Below are 23,390 nucleotides of genomic sequence, written 5' to 3' on the forward strand. Positions count from 1 at the left end.
AATCATGAGAAGGTTAATTTGTCGACACAACAAATTGGTAAGGTGTTTAACCCTTAGATTCAAAATACGAATCATGGTTACCAAGCATTGGCCACTCAAATGGGGAGAATAGAAGATTTCTTCGCCCCATCACAAACTATCTATCAACAGGACCCTCAGAACCAAAATACCCCTAATATCCAAAATGCTCGACCTGTGCAAATTGTCGAACCTATTGTTCAAAGACAACAACCTGTGCCTCGACCTCAACCAGCCGAACCAATGGTGCAAGCACAACCAGAGGTAATTTTTGTAGATAGAAATCATGATGTAGACAAAGTTGTTAGAAATGTCTAAGACAAAATTTCGGAGCACATAATAATATAGCCACTTTGGTTGAAAATATCATGGCTCAGAATGGCTTAAACGTAGGTTTACATAAGGCAAACTTTGTATCTCCTTTATCATAATATGTTCTACAAACTATTGTCGAACACATAGCACATTATGTAACGGAAGCTGGAGATATTGCAAACAATGAGAATTTGAGATTGAAGATTTTTCCAAATTCTCTAACAAAGAATGCCTTTACGTGGCTCACCACTCTTGCACCGCATTCCATTCAACATTGGACTCAATTAGAGAGGTTATTTCATGAACAATTTTACATGGGCCAATCTAAGATAAGTATAAAGGAATTAGAAAGTGTTAGGAGTCAAACGATTGAGTCTGTTGAAGATTACTTAAATAGGTTCAGGTTGTTAAAGGAAAGATGTTTTACTCAAGTGCCGAAACATTTGTTAATCAAAATGGCCGCGGGTGGCCTAGATTATTCCATTAGGAATAAATTAGACACTCAGTACTTGAGAGATATGGCGCAGTTGGCCGATAGAGTTCGACGGGTCGAAAGACTGAAGGCTGAGAAAGCTAGAACTCACAAGTTCAGAAGGGAAAAGGTTTCTTATGTTGACACAAATGAAAGCAAACAAGAATTCGACATAGCTTATAAAGATTTCGTAGACGGCGAGATTAATTTTGCTGAATTAAAACCAGGGCCTCCTTATACATGCAAAGTGTTGAGGCCATCTGATGGGAAAAATCCTGTCAAAAACAAAATGATAGATACACTCCCAAAACTTACACGTTCAATGTAACCAAATGCGATGATTTTTTTTATCTCTTAGTTGCTAGTGGTCAATTGGCGGTACCTAACGGTCTAAAAATCCCTCCACTAGAACAACGTAAAAAGATAGGGTTTTGTAAATATCATAATTTTTTGGGTCACAAGTCTTCACATTGTGTACTTTTCAGAGACTTAGTACAAAGAGGTCTAAACGAAGGTAGGCTTGGGTTTGGAGATAAAGCAAAACCCCAGATGCAAGTAGATGGTGATCTATTAAAAGACGTCGACGCAATGTACACAGAAGTTGCAAGTTGCAACGTAGTGGAAGCCATTGCAGATGCTATTGAAAAACTATCCGTCGAAGCGAAAGATGATATTGTTGAATGTCAGATGGTTGAAGTTTCTGGAAGTCCCAAAGATGCTAACAAAATCACTTCAGAACTTCATTTCGATGAGAAGGAAAAAGCAACTTATCCCATGGATGAAGAGGAGCTGATTGATTTCCTCAATTGTTGTAAATTAAAGAACTCTGAGGTAATGTTGTGCTTTAGATGTAGTTCTAAATTCGACAAAGAGGCTAACAAAAGCCTTGAAAATTGTAACGCCCTATTTATTTATTAGATTATTTTATTAAGTTTAAGAGTCTATTTTTAGTGATTATGTGATTTAAAAGATTATGTGGTGTGTCGTTATTTTATTAAGTAGTGTTATTTTATTATTTAATAGAATAAGATTTGAAAATAAAATAGGATTGTGGGGGCTGTTTTGAGAATTTAGAGAGTTTAGTGGAATAAGTGGAAATAAGATAAAGAGGGCTGAGGGAATAAATAGGAGAAAACCTAAGTCAGAATAGTTTTCACGTGAAACAAAACGTTTTGGAGAAAAGGGGAGAAAACAAGCCTTTGGGAGAAAAACCAAGAGAAAGCTAGGAGAAGAGCCAAGTGAAGAACCGGAGAGCTCGTAGAGCTTCGTTCATCTGAATTAAGGTAAGGGTGAGGCTAACATTCAGTAATCATAGTGTATAAATTCTGAATTTGTGATTTAACATGTTGTTGTTCTTAGAAAATCTGATGTTGTTTGTAGAGCAGAAATCGGGCTACGATTTTAGAAATCGGGCTACGATTTTGACCAGGTTTTGGGGTGTTTCAGCACGAAAAAAATCGTACTACGATGGGGAAAAATCGGGCTACGATCTTGCCTGACCGGGAACTTTTCAAATGCATTTTTTCTTCACTCCAATTGCTTCCAAACTTCTTCCTAAGTGTAAGGACTTTATCCTAACCGTCTAGAGATGTTTTTACGAAAAAAATAACCTTGTATAAAGGGTCTAATGAGTTATTGAGTTGGTTCTTGGGGTAAGAATGAAAGTTGTTTATAAAGGTATAGCCTTTCAGTGAATCTAAGCTAATTAATTTAATTGATGTTGTTGGTTAATTCAAGCTACATATATTATGTGGAAAATGTATGACATAGAAAATATTGTTGTTTATATCATTCGAGTTGTTATTATTAACGTTGCTATGTTGCAAGTTGTTTATGTTGCTGTCTCTGTTGTTGTTGATTATTAATATCATTAAGTTGACCAAGTTGTGGAGTAAGTCATATTTATTTATGCACAGTTGTTGTTGTCGTTGATGTTGTTGAGTTGTATGTAGATATACACAAGTGGAGTCAGTTGCATAATCATAAAAGCGGGAGGGCCCTGGCCCTGGAACGCCTTGTCGTTCAAAGCGGTGATTAGTGGTGAGGACTTATGTCCTGAATGAATGCTTTAACCATTCAATTAGCGGTGAGGGCTTCGGCCCTGAATATGGTACCACATGCATGCGCATTGTTGAGGAGTCTTAGTGGAGTCGTTGAGTAGTTGCATGAGTCGATGTTGTTGGTTTTAATTACCATTTGTTGTTGACGTTGTTAATGATGATATATTTATATATTGATGAATTATTATTATGATAGGGTGTTTGATTTAATTGATGAATTATATATCTATTATTGATGAAATTAAGGTGATTAATGATGTTGTTAATGATGTGGTATATTTGCAAATGCATTATGTGGAATTATATATGATGTTTAAGTTGTGTTGATTATCATTTGATATTGTTATATCTTGAGATGTCTATGTGCTACCTGTGATGCTGTTGAATCTTAACTAAGATGTAAATGTTGGTCTAAGTTGTAAGCGTTGTTGAGTTGTAAGTTGTCGAATAAGTCATAAGTATGTTATGCAAATTGCCGATGTTGTCATCATCGTCCGTGTTGTTGTTGAAGTCGTAGTTGTAGCCGTTGTTGGTGAATGATTATGTCAGGTGTTGTGTAAGAGGTGGTGTACTCTTACTTTGTTGAGTTATGAGAGGTGGTGTACTCTCACGTTGTTTATGTTGTTGATTAAGTTGTTGTCGTTGTTGTTGATTAAGCTGTTATTGTTTATGTTGTTGATTAAGTTGTTGTCGTTGTTGTTGATTAAGTTGTTATTGTTGTTGTTGGGAGAGTTGTTGTCGTTGTTGTAGAATCTTGTTGTTGTCGTCGTTGTTGGTTGAATTAGTAAGTGTTACTAAAGTTAAAGAAGTAAGAATATTATTATGATGATTTGTTGCTGTTTACATTATTATAAGATGATGATTATGTTGTGTCGACTATGTTATTATGAGGTGATGATTATGTTGTGTTGTCTATATTATGATGAGAAGATGTTTATGATATGATGAATTATGTTGTTATACAATGAGGTTTATGATGTGATGATTATGTGGTTATATGATGAATGTACATGATGTGATGAATATGATATTAATGTTGACTAGAAGTTGATTGATGATTTGATGAAGTACTATACGAATAATTATTATTATAAATTGGTGAAGTATAAGTTGTTAAATACGGTTGATGATTTATATATCTACTATTATTGTTTGTGAATCTCACCCCTTCTGCTTGGAAATGTTGCCCTTCGTATGGGTAACTTGCAGGTGATGCAGAGTAGTTGTTGTTAGTTGCGGTACACATGAGTCTTAGGTGCTTTGATACGTAACGGGATGGGGATCTTTATTGTTTTCCATATGTTACGTGATTTATTATGACTTTTATGTTGAAGACTGTTTAGACTGGATTTTTATTAAGTTGTTTAAGTTGAGGCCGTCGTGCCAACATGATGTTTTATTAAGATATTTTCCGCTGCATTGAGATTTAATTTTGTCATTATGAAATGATTGAAATAATAGTAATTTTGCTATATTTACGTTTGAAAAAGTGTAGCATTCCGTGTAAGGTGTTTTACTCTGATTTATGCTAAAAAAATTTCAAGTTGGGAAAACGGGGTGTTACAAAAATGTTGTTCCATAATCTAAGCAGAGAGGAAAATGGTCTGCTGATCATAGACCACAGTTCTCTTTTACTAAGAGTTATATCCCTTTCATCAATAACTCTTCGACCAGTAATTATGTTAATAAGAATGGTCGAGAGAGAGCTTATGTGCCATATGCTAAGGCACTTGTACAAAAATGGGTTCAGTCAACCCATAAGAATGTTCAGTACGGAAAGAATAATGTGGTGAAAGGCAAAACTAGTAATGTTGTTTCTAAAAATGTCACCACTGATGCTGAAAATCCAGACGAATGAAAGAAATATGTCTATCGAAATAATTACAAAGGCAAAAATCCTATGACTCAACTCAGTGGAGGAGGTATCAAAGGTCCAAAAAGGGTATTGCTGAAAGAGCTAATGATAAAGTGGTTGACCCTTAGCGAGTACAAATCATGTGCACATCGTCGTAAACCCTGATGTCGACGTAAACAACAAAATGCCTAAATCTTGAGATATTCTCCTCTACTCCAATCAATCAGTTCCTTTCGGTAGAATTTATGCGGCATTCCTCAGAAAACTATCGGGTTTCGCTGCAGGCATGTCACCAAATGGTCATGCCAAACGAGCCTACTTAAGGTCCTGGCTGGCATACTCTTGTGTACGACATCGTTCACCCAAATCAAGATAATCGCCGATGTGATAGGTTCTGAGGTATCTTTAAGTCTTCTGTCTATTTTGACCCGTTCATTACGGAACCTATAAGGTACCTCATGGCGAGCAGATACTGCTCCATCGTCTACCAAACTGGCTTCAACACCAATAACAAGCATACCATCGCGTTTATCCACTACATCATGGTATGCTTCGAACACGTCATAAGGCTTCCGCGATCAGTTTTCCCATGTCACGACTTGGGGGGGCTACTGTTCTGGACCGGTCAAAGACCTAGGCCCAATTGCTTAGGCCCAAAAACAAATTAAGTCCAAATGCTACATTTGACAGTTTACTCGCAACACACCCGTTCCCCGCGTAGGGGGTGCGGAGCAACTGAAACTAGTTCAAAACGAACTATAATGTCTCTTTCCCACGTTCTCGCGAATATCTCACCGACGGTTACACTTCCCCGGATTTCAAAACTGTCGGACGCACATGTGCCATTACAACGGCTCTACATTCACCCACCTTTATAAATAAGAGGCTCCCCACAGCCTCCAAGGTAGAATCTCTTTCACTTATAAACCCTCATTAACCTTTACTAACTTGAACGTTGGAGTGTCTGCAAGTACACACTCCCCTGCCGTTCCAGTAATCAATTGGCGCACTTTCACCACCATCAACCACCGCATTAAAGAAGCACCTGAAGGGATTTTAAGAGGGGTTTTTTCAAAATTTTAATCCTCTTTGCGGAAGAAATCCCATTGAAACGGATCTTGATTAAATCATTAATCAAAATCAAATAGAAACTTAAACACTTTAAGATTCATGTGTTTACCTCTTGACGAGCAGAACCTTTGTAGAAGAAATATTTCTGATCACGAGCAAAGCAAAGCAGCGATGCCTCTACTCAGTCCACACGAACAGAACTTCTCCGATGACCGGTGCTAGCCAATTCCAACGGAGATTCAGAGAGAACAAGGTTTAGAGAGCGGCGGCTAGGGTTTCACAACTTTTGTGAATTAGGTTAAGCACTCACAAAAAGTTAGTCATGTTTCAACACAAGGGTTCTATTTTTATAGAATCACTTGTGTGGACAACAAGACAACACTTAAATACACCGTACCTTACGGTGGACCGCGTTTCTCTATTTTTCGTAAGTTAAACAATAAAGTCATATTTATTTACTTAATTAATAATAAGTCTCACTTATTATTTTATAAATAAGTCTTACTTATTTATTTCTCTCATCTATCTGTCCTTTGTGTGTGACCCTATAGGTTCCCGTAACGTTGGCAATAATATTAAATCACATATTTAATATTATAAACAGTGAGCGGTATCTAGCAACACATCACTGCTACCCAAGTGACGAGAATGTCATGTGATCTGACGAAACCTTTCTGTGATAATGATCATGTGTATAATTACCCTTTTGCCCTCATGTCTATATTGAACACAAGGCATAGACCGTGTCATCCTTGTCTAGTTCAATATTGGGCCCGTAGACATTTCTCCTGTTATGTAGGAGGGGCAAATTCCATCTAGGTCACTCATGTCCCTCAGCATGATTCATGGAGTACCCATCAACCAACTTTATAGTCATCCTGTTACGGACAACGTTTGAATGGTGACAAAGCACTCGACTCCAACATCTAGGGTACATAGTGGTTTCAGGTCGAAGGGTGGAATACACCACTATCACTATGAGAATATCTTATGACACTTTTCATAACTTTTACTATGTAGTATTCTCATGGCGGATCAATCCAATATAAATATTACTCCTAATATTTATATCTATGTGAAGACTTGATAACTCTTTATCCATGATCTGTGAGATGTGATCATCAGTCTACCTACATAATAGTCTCTATGCTTTAATGATATCCCACTTCTCATCAAAGCTTGACTACGGATACTTTGAGAATAGTTTCCTTATGTTTAACGGGGTCTCACAATTAAGTTATACTTAATGTTCCATTAAACGGACTAACTATTCTAGGGACTTTATTATTTTGAAACAAAACAAAATCAATAAAGAAATGCCTTATTATTATATATTCACAATATATATTTATAACAATATCATGATACAAAGCCAAACCCATTCAACATAGATTGGCTATTAGGGCTTATTCCAACAATCTCCCACTAGCACTAAAAGCCAATCAAATATTAACTCAATATCTATTGGTCAAGTGTTAGCATCAAGCACACTCTTGACAAGATACTATACTAGCAGATAAGGAACTCTTTCCTATGTTGGTAGGTTATACTTCTTTCAATTTCCACTTTCGATCTTCTATCGAAAGGAAATTGAAGTGTCAAAGTATACATTTGGATCATTGGTGAGATCAAGTTTTCATTGCTCGCAAGATTTAAACCAATTTTACCTCAGACGAGATCAATGGAATCCGCAACGCAAGAAACACATGTTTTCACTCAATTATGAGCTAAACAATCCAAATCATATATATTTGACATCTGTAATAGAAACAACAACTATCTGAAGCTTGTACTTTTACAAATTTCATAGGTTATATCCTAGCATAACATTTATTCCAAATTACGATCTGGATATACTGTACATCGATATGAAAGTCAACATCATTGTAACTTATTTACAATGTTTCTTTCATCCGTGTTTAAGAAACAATCCATAGTCCTTTAAGACATCCAAGGATATTCTTGAAGGTATTCTAGTGTCGAACACTAAAATCAATTTTGGTACATATTGAAAATAATTTTCTAACCATGTCTTACATGTGTAGATAAATTATTTTGGTGACTAGTATGTCATCCACATACTCCACCAAACCAATTTCAATGCTCCCACTAATCTCCTTATGCGCACAAGATTTCTTTATTAATCAAAGTTTTCATAAAACTTCATTAATAAAATAAACAATTTAACTTCGAGAAGATTTCTCTAATAAATGAATTTTGTAATACATTTACCTTTCTAGTATCCTTTGGATTAACGAAACCCTGCATATATATCAAATACATATATAAGGTCATTCTAATTAAAGAATGCAACATCGTTATCCATCTCCTAGAATTCATATTATACAACAATGACAATTGAGATCGTTAGATTTAAGCATTACGATGATGTAATAGTTTCGTCATGATTTTCATCATGAGTTGCATGAAACCTTCTACAATCAATCACATCTTAAAGGTATTCATAATACCATCCATGTTAGTTTTCTACAAGAAAACTCACATTCATCTTATGAGTCATACTCATTTGGATGATATAACCAATATCCATATATGGTTTGTGTACATGGATTCTTTATAAGATCCCATGGCAACTAGCCACTTCTCAAAAATCAGGTCATTTGCGACCTTCTAGTAAGTCAGGTGCTCATCTTCCATGAGCATCATATCACCTTGTTGAGTCATGACAAAATCATGTTTCTCATCCTAGTGTTATGACATATCAGACTCGTCTAGATCATGTGCTACTCGAACTACCGATTTACCAACAACCCTTTGTTGAATCAGTTCATGTTCCATTCTTAGAGAAACATGTATTTTGTGGTACTTGACTTAATTCAAGTTCTACATCACTCCCACTAGCTCTTGCAAAGTTATACTCCTTTGAAAAAGAATACTCCAGTACTAGCGACAAACAACTTTTGTCAAGGAAGAAGATGTAGAAATAGTATCCTTTAGTTTCCTAAGGGAACCTCCACAAGTATACATTCATTTAATTTGAAGTTTAGTTTATCTAATAAACCATATAACCTCAAATTATCATAAAGTCAAAAATAGGTACTCTTACCTCCATATCTAATATGGTGCATTTATGATTACTCAATTAGAACTTGTTGTGGGTGAAGAATAACTGTAATTTAATTAATTTCAAGAGTCTTTGAGTTATAATCAAACTATTTTAGATCGAGTCACGTCAAAAATGAAACGATATAAATAATCATTATACTCATTAATCAAGCATTTACCATTACGACTTACTCGTATAGTCTTTATGCTTTTCAAACTTATTCCTTTTACTTCATTGTTGAAATCTTTGAACAATTTCAAAGTTTTCATGAATCGTGTCAAATACACTTTTCTTATCTACTAAATGATTTAGTAATGTTAGATGAAGTAATAGAAACAATATCTAGCAAATATGTTTAGTTCTCCATATACATCTCATATGTATATAAACTCAAATAAATTATGTGTCCTTTCACCTTTGTTGGTGACCGGTATACTAATCTATTTTGAAAGGTGGGACTCACATCCTTCAAATGATATAAAATCAAATGAGTCCAATAGTCCATATCCATGGATTTTGGAAATGTGAATCACACTTGTTTGTACTAAACAGGGATGCCAATGATATACAAAAGGTTCTAATCTCATTTGATCCTTTTTCATAAGTTATAGACCAGCTTATCAAGATCATGGAACTCAATACCATTACTTCATTAGCACACTTGTATAGAAAACATTATTTGGATAATAGGACAACATCTGTCTTTTTATTCAACTACACAATCATTCTCTTGTCAATACAAGATTTATGATTTAATGCTTCTATTTTATATGGAATTTAATAACAATTATTTTGTTCCACATTGAGTTAAATTTAAGTCCAAGCAATAGCTCCTATGTCAATGAAACAATTTGTCTCATTCTAGACGTAAGTGGACTTCGCTTATAGTTAATGTCCCGCTTCTTTAAAACTCTATATTTCAACAAATATGAGATTAACCATCAAGTATCATATACTTATGATGCAGAAGTAGAAATTTAACTTTCTATAACTATATGGGCAAATAAGAAGTCTTACTTCTATTTTGACTCTTCCATAACATTAATAGTTTTTCTCATTCTTAAGAACAATTCTTAATACCAATTAAGAAACTCTTTCTTGAAGATTTTGTTCTTCATAAGAACATTTAACAGTATAATAAAATGCATATGCTAAAGAAATTCTAAATACAAAAAATAAATAAAATAAATGTATCATAATTTAAGAACATAATTAATTAGGTCTTTAATTAAATATGCTCCCACTATTTTACTCAAAACAAATGACCTTCAACATTTGAATCGGAAAATCTTATTGGAAGATTTTCTAGTGGATTGAAATCCATATTTCACCTTGCTTTAAGTCAACGGGGGCTGTACTCAAAACTTAGTTATTTAGGTAGGAACTCCTTCCAATTGTATCTCATACAACTTTCAAATCATTTGAGTGAATAACTCTTTACTCTAATCTATCATATAGATGTTCCCAAACATTGCTTCTAAATTTATTTTAATCATATTAAAATAATTTAGTTAAGTTGGACCCAAAGAATAACAGTCGGGTAAATGGAATTACCGCACCGCAACTTACTAGTATAGAAAGTGCACCTCGCGGAGGCGAATCCTACACATTTCGATATTAGTCTTGAAGGGTGTCATCCTTTGGAAAGCAATTAACTTAATATTCTTTTGAAGTAAATATATATATATTTTAATCTTATTAAAATAATATAGTTAAGTTAGATCGAAAATAACAGTCGGTAAATAGAATTACCGCACCACAACTTACTAGTATAGAAAGTGCACCTCGCGGAGGCGAAACCTACACATTTCGATATTAGTCTTGAAGTGTGTTATACTTTGAAAATAATTTACTTCATATTCTATTTGAAGGATTTTAATTAAGTTGATCTCACTGACATGTGTATCTTATACACACATCTAATATTATACATGACATTCATGTTCATAGATAGGAAGTATATATAAAATATTTAAAATATACATGCACTAATCTAAACACACATTTCATGCATCACATACATAAAATAATTAACTAGGTAGTATGGTTATGACCTCCTAACGCGTAAGAATTAAATAAACTACTTTATTATAATTCTTTGACCCACGAGCAAGCTTCAAAAGTTTCTCCATCGAAATCATCTTTTGGCGTTGTCTTCTCTTCAACTTGACTATTTACATTATTTAACATTTAAATAAAATAAATAAAAGCAAATCACGACACGCAGGTCGTATTTAAATAAAATAAATCATGACACGCAGGTCATATTTAAATAAATGAACAAACGCCGAAAACTAAGGTCATAACCATATACCATGAAATAAATAATAATAACTATTTATAATTATTTAAACAATTTTAGAATTAGTCAAAATTTGGAAATAATATTTTGACCGAGACATACGTCATATAAAATTGATTCATATATATGTATATATATTCCTTTTGAAACTATTTTCAAAATCAATCGGGTCATAAATAAAATTAAAATATGCAAATATTAGGATCAAATCCAAAAGATCATATATGATATTGAAACTTTTTCAAAATCATGATCCTTTTAAATTAGAAACAAATTAGAATCGTTTATTACCTTTTCAAACTACTTTTGAAAGACAATCCAAAAGGTAGAATTTTTATTTACTTAATTATAGTAATATTGACACTCAATAATTATTATAATTAAATATGCTTTATTTGGGCGACCAATTTGTTTCAAAAACAAATTATGGTACTATAACTAAGCCAATATTTTATTATCAAATTCAAAAATCATATCTAATATTGAAACTCTTTCAAAATCATGATCGTTTTAAACTTGAAATAAATTAAACTAAAGATATGAAAATCTTTAATTACCAAATTCAAAAAATCATATCTGATATTGAAACCCTTTCAAAATCACGATCTTTTAAATTTACTACCTTTCACAAATTGAATAAATTAATTAAAAATAAACAATTTCAAGAATTGTTTGTTTAGCATGAACAATCGGATCTTTGATGCTTCACCAGATTCGGATATCGAAGCTCAATCTCACGAATTGTTCAAAGTCTCACAACAATATTCTTGAAAACAATTGATCAACCATAATAATACAACTCTTGTATAGTTAGGTACCCTAATACGACAATCAAACATCAATAGTTTTAACAATTGTTTGTTCAGTATGGACAACCGGATCTTTGATGCTTCACCAGAATTAGATATTCGGATATCGAAGCTCAATCTCACGAGTTGTCTACAAATTCACAATCAATTTCATAAAACATATTGAACGAATGACATCATCAATATATCACATATATTGATGTCGTATCAGAATCATATATCACATATATGATCTTGATCAATCAATTTTTTAATTAATTCTTATTATTTAAATAATAAAATATTGTTATCATATTTGCATTCCAAATTATCCTCTTGAATCAAATTCAAAAGGAAAATAACTTGAATTTAAAATTCAAAATAATGTCATGATATCTCTTGAGTATATGCCGTAAGAATTTGCAAAACAAATTCTCTTTAATAAATATATCACATATATATATCAAAAGCATGTTTTCTTGTATTAGCATCGATTAACAAAGTCATACAAATCGGAACAACGTGATTTAATTAAACCGACGTCAAACGGAATTCAAAACAAAACGCAGATCTGTAACAACTTCGTTTTAAAACACAATCATATAATCATCATTATATATGCTAATAAGATTCGAACTTAATGATTTAATCAAAATCAGAAGCTTTGATACCACTGAAGGGATTTTAAGAGGGATTTTTTCAAAATTTTAATCCTCTTTGCGGAAGAAATCCCATTGAAACGGATCTTCATTAAATCATTAATCACAAATCAAATAGAAACTTAAACACTTTAAGATTCATGTGTTTACCTCTTGACGAGCAGAACCTTTGTAGAAAAATATTTCTGATCACGAGCAAAGCAAAGCAGCGAGCCTCTACTCAGTCCACACGAACAGAACTTCTCCGATGACCGGTGCTAGCCAATTCCAACGGAGATTCAGAGAGAACAAGGTTTAGAGAGCGGCGGCTAGGGTTTCACAACTTTTTGAATTAGGTTAAGCACTCACAAAAAGTTAGTCATGTTTCAACACAAGGGTTCTATTTTTATAGAATCACTTGTGTGGACAACAAGACAACACTTAAATACACCGTACCTTACGGTGGACCGCGTTTCTCTATTTTTCGTAAGTTAAACAATAAAGCATATTTATTTACTTAATTAATAATAAGTCTCACTTATTATTTTATAAATAAGTCTTACTTATTTATTTCTCTCATCTATCTTCCTTTGTGTGTGACCCTATAGGTTCCCGTAACGTTGGCAATAATATTAAATCACATATTTAATATTATAAACAGTGAGCGGTATCTAGCAACACATCACTGCTACCCAAGTGACGAGAATGTCATGTGATCTGACGAAACCTTTCTGTGATAATGATCATGTGTATAATTACCCTTTTGCCCTCATGTCTATATTGAACACAAGGCATAGACCGTGTCATCCTTGTCTAGTTCAATATTGGGCCCGTAGACATTTCTCCTGTTATGTAGGAGGGCAAATTCCATCTAGGTCACTCATGTCCCTCAGCATGATTCATGGAGTACCCATCAACCAACTTTATAGTCATCCTGTTACGGACAACGTTTGAATGGTGACAAAGCACTCGACTCCAACATCTAGGGTACATAGTGGTTTCAGGTCGAAGGGTGGAATACACCACTATCACTATGAGAATATCTTATGACACTTTTCATAACTTTTACTATGTAGTATTCTCATGGCGGATCAATCCAATATAAATATTACTCCTAATATTTATATCTATGTGAAGACTTGATAACTCTTTATCCATGATCTGTGAGATGTGATCATCAGTCTACCTACATAATAGTCTCTATGCTTTAATGATATCCCACTTCTCATCAAAGCTTGACTACGGATACTTTGAGAATAGTTTCCTTATGTTTAACGGGGTCTCACAATTAAGTTATACTTAATGTTCCATTAAAGGACTAACTATTCTAGGGACTTTATTATTTTGAAACAAAACAAAATCAATAAAGAAATGCCTTATTATTATATATTCACAATATATATTTATAACAATATCATGATACAAAGCCAAACCCATTCAACATAGATTGGCTATTAGGGCTTATTCCAACAGCACCGACAACCACCTTCTGATCATGTGCGATTAGTAGATCTTCTTCCCAAATCAACTTTGGAACCACACTTTTCTCTTTCATTGGCTCAATCGTATCCATCGCGAACTCTTCAACATCGCACCAACACTGAACTTTTTCCTTCGCTCATGACACATTGAACTCTTTTCTTGACTCACGTCGACCAATATATACTTGTATAATATGAAAATATGAACAACCTAGTTTGGATTATACAATCCTAAACCTGCTAATACTGAAAAAGTCCAACTTTTCTCACTATAATTTTGCACTATTTCAGTTGTGGATGCTCATTGACACTCCCTCTACTTTGGCACCTAACATTGGACCTCCATATGAGTTGGAAACCGTTTCACCTGAAGTTTTGGAAGATCCCGACAATGCCAAAGTCGAGGTTGGTCCCTCCACTTCTAATTGAGAATCTTTCCAGTGATATGAAAGTGGAGGTTGCAGCTCCAGTTGAAAAACCGTCCGACAATGAAATTCGAACCTCGTCTACCTTCGACGATGATATATATATAATGAAATTTTGTTAAATCCTCAATGACAACCATTTCTTATAGTTTTCTAAACTCTGGGAGTTTTTGGAATTGAGTAGGGTGCAAAGGAAGAGAGTATGATGGAAAAAGAAATAAAAAACCACAACTGAGGTACAATAGATTCCAAATAGACTGAATTTCCAAATTGTAATGTCTATGTGAAACTAACCACAACTGAGGTAATGTTCTTTTCTCTCCAAAAATTAGGACAAAGGCTTTCAAAAATTAAAGTGAAACATTTAAATACAGTAGTGGAAACAAGTTAGAACATGTTTCATATATTTTTCTTGTTCCTCGAACTTGGTTTCAGGTTTTGCTCGCTTATAATCATATATTGTTACCAGTATCTCTACAAACATGGAATCCAAATCATACGTCATTCCATAAAATCTTGGTTTTACAAATTCATCTATGGTCAATGCAATTTACCATAATATAAAATCGAGATTTAGTTTGTGTTATCAAATGCAGATCGCAGAAAATACCTGTTTATTTAAATTTGGTTATGAATCAGTCCTATAGTGCCACTAATTATTTAACAACATTCTGCATTAAATAGCATAATGCAGAAAATAATGATTTGTTCTAATTCCGCTATATCGTTATAGCGCCGCTACAACAAACTATTTAAGAACTCACTTGATTTAGTGATTTACATTAGAAAGTAAGTAACCAGAAAATCAATAACCTATAGCAGATCTTTCAACAGTCTAATACCAGAAATTTACACTGCTCAATGAAGTTAATTTCACATCTTATAACTTGACTGGATAATCCAGCTTGCAGTAGTCCAATATCAGAGGGTATTGAACACTTCTCAATAAAGTTAATTCTGCAAAATCTATTCTTCCGGTACAACTATCAAGATTCCATCACATTAAGCATTACACTAACAGATATGAAGACTAAAAGTTCTAGCCATGGCAAAATCAGACTATGCAAAACTTACATCAAGACAACTAAGCATGAGATCAACTACTCACAGATAGTGATTCACCTTCCCTTTCCAAATGATTCACAGTCACACTTAAGGACAAGGAAAGATCTTTCATGTCAATGTCTTCAGCTGCATCTACCCGAGTGTTATCCAGCGATACCACAGACTCGGTATTCTCTGCTGTTGTCTTTACGAAACCAGATTGATCTGCAGCTGGAGAATCTTTCAAAGATTCCACCTGAGAGAAATTGGACACTTCCACATTAGGAAAATTCAGGCGTGCACAAGAACCGTACATTGCCCTCGCTGCTTCATCGTAGGCAAGAGCAGCACCAACGGCATTTGAAAATGTACCTAACCAGAGCCTATTCCCTCTATTTGGCTCGCGAATTTCAGCAACCCATTTTCCCCAAGTCCTTTGCCTAACACCTCTGTAATTACACCGCGAGTTCTCGGGACCTCCTTTACCCTTCATACACCCTTTTTTCGATCCCTTGGCAGGAACTTTCCTAACTGGCTTCGGAGCTTCACCACTCGATTCAAGCCGTGCATTATATTCTTTCCATCTCGCCAATGTATCCGCGAGGGACTTGTGTCCATCCACTTTATTTTGGCTTTTCACCAACATGTGCTGCAAAGATGCAATCCTTAATTTACAGGAATAAGGTCAACAGAACACTTGAAACAAAGACCTGCAAAAGTTAATTCATACATGTAAATGTAACATACTAACTAATATTCATTTCCAAAGAAAAAAAAAACCCAATTTACTATCTGAACCTGTTTGGATTGACTTATTTTCTGCGAAGCACGGACATTAGATTCAAAATGCATACCGACACATTGATACCGATAAAACTGTGAAAATGACATAATTCAATATAATCAAATCACATGTGTTGGTATCCCCGTAAGCATAGCTCAGTTGGTAGTGACAATGTATTGTAATATGCATGGGTCAGTGTTTGAACCCCAGACACCTCATTTTTTTCCAAAGCAATTTTATAGTAGTTATGGTTCACCGCTTCACCGGCCGTCGAATTTGCCTATGTTTCTATTTCTATACGATACAAACAATACCATCAATTTCTGTCCATATTTATTGTTGTATAATTATTATTACTCCATCCGTTTCACAATAAATGTTTGGAGAATAATTTTGTTTTATTTTACTTGTCATTTTTAAGTTTCGATGCAACATTAATTATTGGTTTATCAATAATATTACATATTTTCCTTCAAAAAAATAAAATAATAAATTTACATATTTATTGTGAGAATGAAATAATAAATGGGTAACGGTATTATAAAAAAACACACAATTTCAAAAAAAAAAGATATTTATTTGATTTCTTAATATGTGTTATTTCCTCAAAAGCGATAAATATTGTGAAACGGAGGGAATATTTTATATTTTACTCCCTCCGTCCCAAATTGTATGAAGTTTTGAGCATTTCACAATACTAAGAAATGTAATTAATAATATTGTGTGGGAAAGAGATATTACAATGGAGACACTAATTTATAATTTTTTTAAGGGTTAAATAAATTTTTCGTCCCTATAAATATAACAAATTTTAATTTTATTCCCTAAAAAATATAATGAGTTGTTTTCATCATCACAAATTTTTTTGTTTTAGTTTTGGTCCATAATGGACATAATTCTGACATCTTTATGACATTTTTAATACATAATATTTTTTTTTATAAGGCAAGAATCAGGTTAGGCATCAAGGAGTCCAGAAGCATCCCAACTACGTTCGCGCCCACCGAAAATCCCATCATCTACTGACTACTCCATATATATTGTTAAAAAAAGGAAAATATATGTACAAGAGAGGGAGACTAGGCCAAGACCCTCAACAAAAAAAGAAGCAAGAAATAAAGAAACAGACAACCTAGGGAAATCGAAAATTAGGCAAGTTGTGCATTTCCCTAAAGAAATTTTAAGACAACGACAAGGGGAGAGAATCAAACCAAGTCGAGACAGCCAAACCGTGGCCAATGGAAGCGAGCAAGTCTGCACAACAATTCCCTTCTCGATAAATATGGGAGCAATAACAGTAATATCAAGTTGGAAACAATTGTGCCATCGATTACAAAGATGGAAAGGAATCATGGAGGAATTTTTAAAAGCCAGCACCGCACTTGTAGAATCACTTTCTATCCAAAGCCTTGAAGCATATTTACCTTTAGGTTGTGTTTTGATGATTTTAGTTATATGATATTAGTTAGATGTTTTATTTGTTGATTGTTTTGTTTTGGTATATTAGTTTAGAACAATGTTAAAGCATCTAGCAAACCAAGCCTCATTGTGCCATGTGATTCCTAGTGTCTTGAGTGTATGTTAAAAATCCTTTTTTCGGTGTTTGAATGGATTCAGATTTTATTGATTCATGTGAATCAATTTAGATTTTCTTGAATCTATTCAAATTTTGACAGCATCAAGTTTCCTTCTTCCTGCCTGCATCGACTCAAATTTCAGTGAATCATATCATAAAACCTCTCTGACTTTGGGTGAATCGATTCATAAGAGTTTGAATAGTATCAATCTTCATCCGAGGATATTTGAATCGATTCAAAAGGTGTCTGATGTGTATCAATCTTCATAGTTCATCTGATTTGTCATTTAGCTGTATGAATCGATTCACTTTGTTGTTTTTGGCCGAAATTTTGCACTTGCCACCCTTTTCTATATATACACACACTTCCTGATAACACTCAAAGTATTGAATCATTTGAAACTATTCTCTCTAGGTCTCATTGTTCATAAATTCTTCTAGATTAAACACTTTTTCTTAGAATCACTTTGTACATTGAGTCACATTGATTTGCTAGGGTGCTTATATGGATTGTAAGTTGGTTCCCTCAAGGAAATTGGTTGGGCTTAATCAAGGTTCAAAGTGAATTGAATAATCTCATTCCACCTCCAAAGGGCTTATGGGTTCTTTCTAATTGTTCTTGCAATCGAAGGGGATTCGTTTACCGGACGTAGCATCGAAGACTTGAGTCAAGAGTTCGAAGGGGTGCATAGGTAATCAAGATTTCGAAGATTCAAGGAGCACCAAATTCAAAGGTTATTTGAAGTTTAGGAGAGTGTTTACATAGGGGTTGAAGAACTAGGATTAGTTTCAATGAACTCTTATAATCACATTTGTATTTAACATTGTTACTATTAGTGGATGACCTTGGTGAAGGTGTACTTCATCAAAAGGAGTAGACGTAGCTCTAGCATGGACAAAAAGAGCGAACTACTATAAAAAATATAGGTGTTATCTCTCTTCTTTATCCTCTTTACTTTTGATTATTGCATATGCTAACTGATTGATTGTTAGGATAGAAACTTGTGTTTACCTAAGTTGTTTTTGATCAAAATTAATCTAAATAAAATGAATTGCAAAACGTTCTAGTAGAAATGCATGGAGATGCCATGAAAGCCTTTAAAATCATTGGCACCCAAAAGAGAACTATTCTCAAATTGGAAGCCGATATTATAAAAAGGTTTAAATAGGTCTTTCGTCCCTGTAAATATAGGTCATTTGAATTTTCGTCTCTGAAGTTACTAATCCTTCCAATCTGTCCCTGCAAATATTAATCATTTGACTTTTGGTCCTAATTACATCTGATTAGTAACTTCAGGGACGAAAATTTAAATGACCTATATTTGCAGGGATGAAAGACCTATTTAAGCAAACCACCTCTCCAATCATCACTTGCCACATGGGCACCACGTCGCTAATGACAGCCCACCTCAGCAAAAAAACCTAATTAGGACCAAAAGTCAAATGATTAATATTTGTAGGGGGCAGATTGGAAGGATTAGTAACTTCAGGGACGAAAATTCAAATGACCTATATTTATAGGGACCAATGGCGGAGCCAGACAAAAAAAATGGGATGGCCACTATCAAATAAACTAAAATATATAAATCATATATTTCTTTCAAATGGCGAATTTATTAATACACTCCACCTGAACAAGACGTAGCAGGTAAAGGATTGGACTGATGCCAATTGTACAAATACTTAAAGAAGCCAAACTAAGTCTACTGGTACACAAGGAAACTAGAAAGCCACACAAAGGCACCAGCATACCTACTTAATACACATAATACACTAGCCTAAAAAACTTCAAAACAGAAGAGGGGAGTTAGAGGTACACAAGGAAACTAGAGGATTGGACTGATGCCAATTGCTCACATAATACACTAAAAAACTCCAAAACCAAAGCCTAAAAACAGAAGGAAAAAAATCCAATATCAGCATGCTCCTATAAAATCCAGAGAGTAGGAAACAAAACACAAGCTATAGAGTATAGACAGCACCTAGCAGCCGCAACAACAACATAACAGTCCCAAAAATCTATTGTCATCTCTCCATCTTCATAGCTTTTATACTAAATCATCAATAATTGACTCGGAACTAATAAATGCATTTATCAAAATGATATAATGTGTTAAAGACTCTTAATGAAGTGCATTTCAATTTCAAAATCAACTCTTTCTCTGTTTTGGTATGGTATGAATAAGCAATCAAGCACTTCAAAACTATTATAAATCAACATTACAATTGAAAAAGAAAGATTTCAACCTAACTACCTAGGAAGGCTTTTGATTAAAAGATGTATATATCAACATTCTACAGGTGTACATGGCACGTTGTCTTAATTGTTTCATCCAAATATATTATTACATTTCTTTTGTATCAATCAACAATTTCTGTAAGGCACCTAATAAATGGGAAGAATAAGCAAGCAAACAGTTCAACTATTATAAATCAATATTACAATTGAAACATTATAATTGAGAATCAAGATCGATTTAAAGCAACACTGCAGTTTGTGATTTACTTTTTCATTTTCCCTCTTTTGTTTTGCCTAGGGTTATAGGAAAGTTGAAATTAAAAACCAAATTAAAAAACAAAATTAATCAACAAACAATAGGAAAATGAAGCAGTATAATTACCAAACAAAAACAAAATTTACACTTACTCAGCTAGGGTTTGTGGGAGAGATGGAGACAAATGAAGAGGAATCAAAGATCAATACAGAGAGAAAAGAGAAGAAGACGAGTGAGATGAGTGTGGGTTTCGAGTTCGATGGAGAGTTAGAGAAGGCAACGGTCGCGGCCTGGCTGACGGTAGGAGATGGACGGAGGTAGTACTGCAATGGCTAGAGAAGGAGAAAATGATATCGCTTTTCATGTTTCAGAAACGAAAATTGAGTGGCATGTTGTAGTTTTTAAATAAGGTCAAGGGTATAATAGTAATTTCACAAAAATAATGGGCAGGCCATGGCCATCCCCTGTCCCCAAGTGGCTCCGCCACTGACAGGGACGAAAGACATATTTAAACCTTATAAAAATAAAGAAAGATTTTAAAAATCTCAGAAAGGAACATGCATCTCTAAATAAAGAACAATTTGTAATTTCTCCTAAAGAGTCATCTAGTGTTAATGTGCCAAAGTCTCCTAAATCCAAATTCACCTAGTGTTAGGTTTTAGTACTTAGCTTCGATCAATAGGTTTCAATTCTAATCAAATTCTTGAATTACATATGCATTGTGAATTTGTTTTGATAACTTGTTATATTTTCATATTTGGTTTGAAATTGTTTAAGCTTTGCAAATTGTTCAAGAACTATTAACTTTTGATTGTAATAATATTTGTTTTGTGAATCTCTCAATTCTACATTGAATATTATTATCACATAGCTTTATCTTTTTCCGAATTGTTGTGATTACTCAAGTGTATTTCCAAATAGTCAATTTGATTAAAATCATATTTTTTTTTAAAACTCCAAAAAGTTTTTCAAAAGCGCTATTCACTCCCTCTAGCGCGCTACCTGATTGGGCATATTGACCAACAAGCCTATGCCATTGAAACCGAACAGCATATTCCATAGCAATAATAAGCCCTGTAAGTTCTGCCTCAAAAAGTGAAATCGCCCCCAAGTTGCAAGCAAAACAACCCAAAAAATAACTGTGATGATCACGAAAAATTCCCCTGCAAGCCGCCATGGTGTTCTTGACCCAGCCATCAATGTTAACCTTGATCCAGTTAACTGTTGGAGCCTTCCAAACAACGGGAACAATATCCTTGAACCTACGGAAAGATGGACAAACACAGAAATTATCCAACAAAGAGGTGTCAGTGGGGATGGAATTACTTGTCGAAAGTGAACCACTAAAGGAAACTGAAGCCAAGAATGTTATTCCTAACCAAGTAAGAAGAGTACTTAGTGTTTCCAAAATGAATAGCATTTCTCGTAGTACAAATGATATGTGCCAAATTGACAACAACCTCTACAAACATACCGCGAACCCGACTGTTGCAAGGCGAATAAATACATTGCAAGATTGATTCCGCAGACTGAAGATCAAAAGTACAATGCAGCAAGACCCTAGCCAAGTTCATATACCATCTTCGAATTCACAAGATAAAAATAAATGGGAAGACGTTTCATCATGATGGTAGCATAACACGCAAACGGTTACAAGAGTGCAGCCACGGGCCTGGAGATGTTTGTTATACCCTGATTTTGGACCTAAAAATACCCGTTCAAATTTCTTTTTAACACTGATATTTGTCAATTCTCTGTTATTTTGCTCTGAACCTTTACTCTATTTTTAAGCGTATTTTACTGCCTCTGTCTGTCTCTTCTTGCATTACAAGTCATTTAAAAACTCTCTGAAACATCGCATTACTTTTTCTTGCGTTTTATTTCAAAAATCATACAAAAGGGTATTTTGGTCATTTCCTGCAGTGGAACCTATTTTAGTCCCTGTGTTTGCCTCTGAGTCTTTTAGCTTGTCTGTACAAATCACTGTTGAGTCTTTGTTTAAAAAAAATCATTTCAAAAATTGCATTTGAGTCAATTTGGGTCAGTTTAGTCCCTAGGGGCATTTTGGTCTTTTCCTGTCAAAATTTCGGCAGGGAGGTATTTTAAAATACCTCATGTCAGTAATTGGTTCGTTTTAGTCCTTTTGTTGATTTTATTTTTGGTCTCACTTTACGTTTTTTCCCAAATTACAGATTTTAGTCCAATTTTATTTTAATTACATTTTAGTCCCTCAAACAATTCTCAAAATTGCACTTTAGTCCAAAACTTTTCAAAATTACATTTATAGTCCATTTTTCTTATTTACAGTCCAGTCCTCATTTTTTACATTTTGCAGAAAGGTCCTTAAAGTCAAAAGTCCAAGGCAGAGCCAAACTAAGTCCAATTCCAGGTGGCAGTGTCCCATTGGGTCTTAGATACAAGTGGCAGCCTATAAAAGGCGCATTCAATGCACAAGTCAGAAAAAAGAAGCAATCACGCGCCACCACCAAAAAAATGCCTGAGAATTTTCTCTCTCTTGGCAGTTACAGATCAAAACAGAAAAATCACAAGAACAATCACATAAACCCTAATCTTTCCAGAACCAGATTCATCGAAATTCATCAAGATTTTGATCAATTCTCAGAGATTCATTGGTGAATCTTCATCATTGAATTGATCCTTCTGCAATTCAAGGCACGAATTCCTCACCGGAGGTGAAGAACTCCAAGCGCCGATCACAGATTCTGAAAATTTGAGAAGAAGAGGAAAAGAAGCAGATTCGAACCGGTGAAGCAGAAGAGGAGCATTACCGATTTATTTTCGGTTTCAAAGCCAGAAATCAACAAGCAAAGATCAAGTTCAAGTGTTTCCGAAGATCTTCGTTCAAAAGATCCAACTGAAAACCACAGGTAAACACATAAACTCCACTTTCTTTCTCAAAAACATCAACAAAGGCGAATCAAGTGTAGATCTGTATAGTTTTAAAAGTTTACAACTGAAAAAAGCAAAAAAACTTGAAA

The 23,390-nt window shown here is 34.2% G+C and overlaps 1 protein-coding gene across 1 annotated transcript; it reads right to left on the reverse strand.

Annotated features, from left to right (window-relative positions):
• Nucleotides 1-15,286: 15,286 nt before the first annotated feature.
• LOC25481505 (dehydration-responsive element-binding protein 2A) lies at nucleotides 15,287-16,607 on the reverse strand. The gene is made up of 2 exons (XM_024774073.2): nucleotides 16,335-16,607; nucleotides 15,287-16,246 (listed from the first exon to the last, which is right to left on the reverse strand). Exon 2 carries the CDS (start codon nucleotides 16,180-16,182, stop codon nucleotides 15,589-15,591), a length of 594 nt encoding a protein of 197 aa, XP_024629841.1. The 5' UTR covers nucleotides 16,183-16,246; nucleotides 16,335-16,607; the 3' UTR covers nucleotides 15,287-15,588.
• Nucleotides 16,608-23,390: the final 6,783 nt, after the last annotated feature.

This window comes from Medicago truncatula, chromosome 4 (assembly GCF_003473485.1).
Source record: "Medicago truncatula cultivar Jemalong A17 chromosome 4, MtrunA17r5.0-ANR, whole genome shotgun sequence".
Lineage (NCBI taxonomy): Eukaryota > Viridiplantae > Streptophyta > Magnoliopsida > Fabales > Fabaceae > Medicago > Medicago truncatula.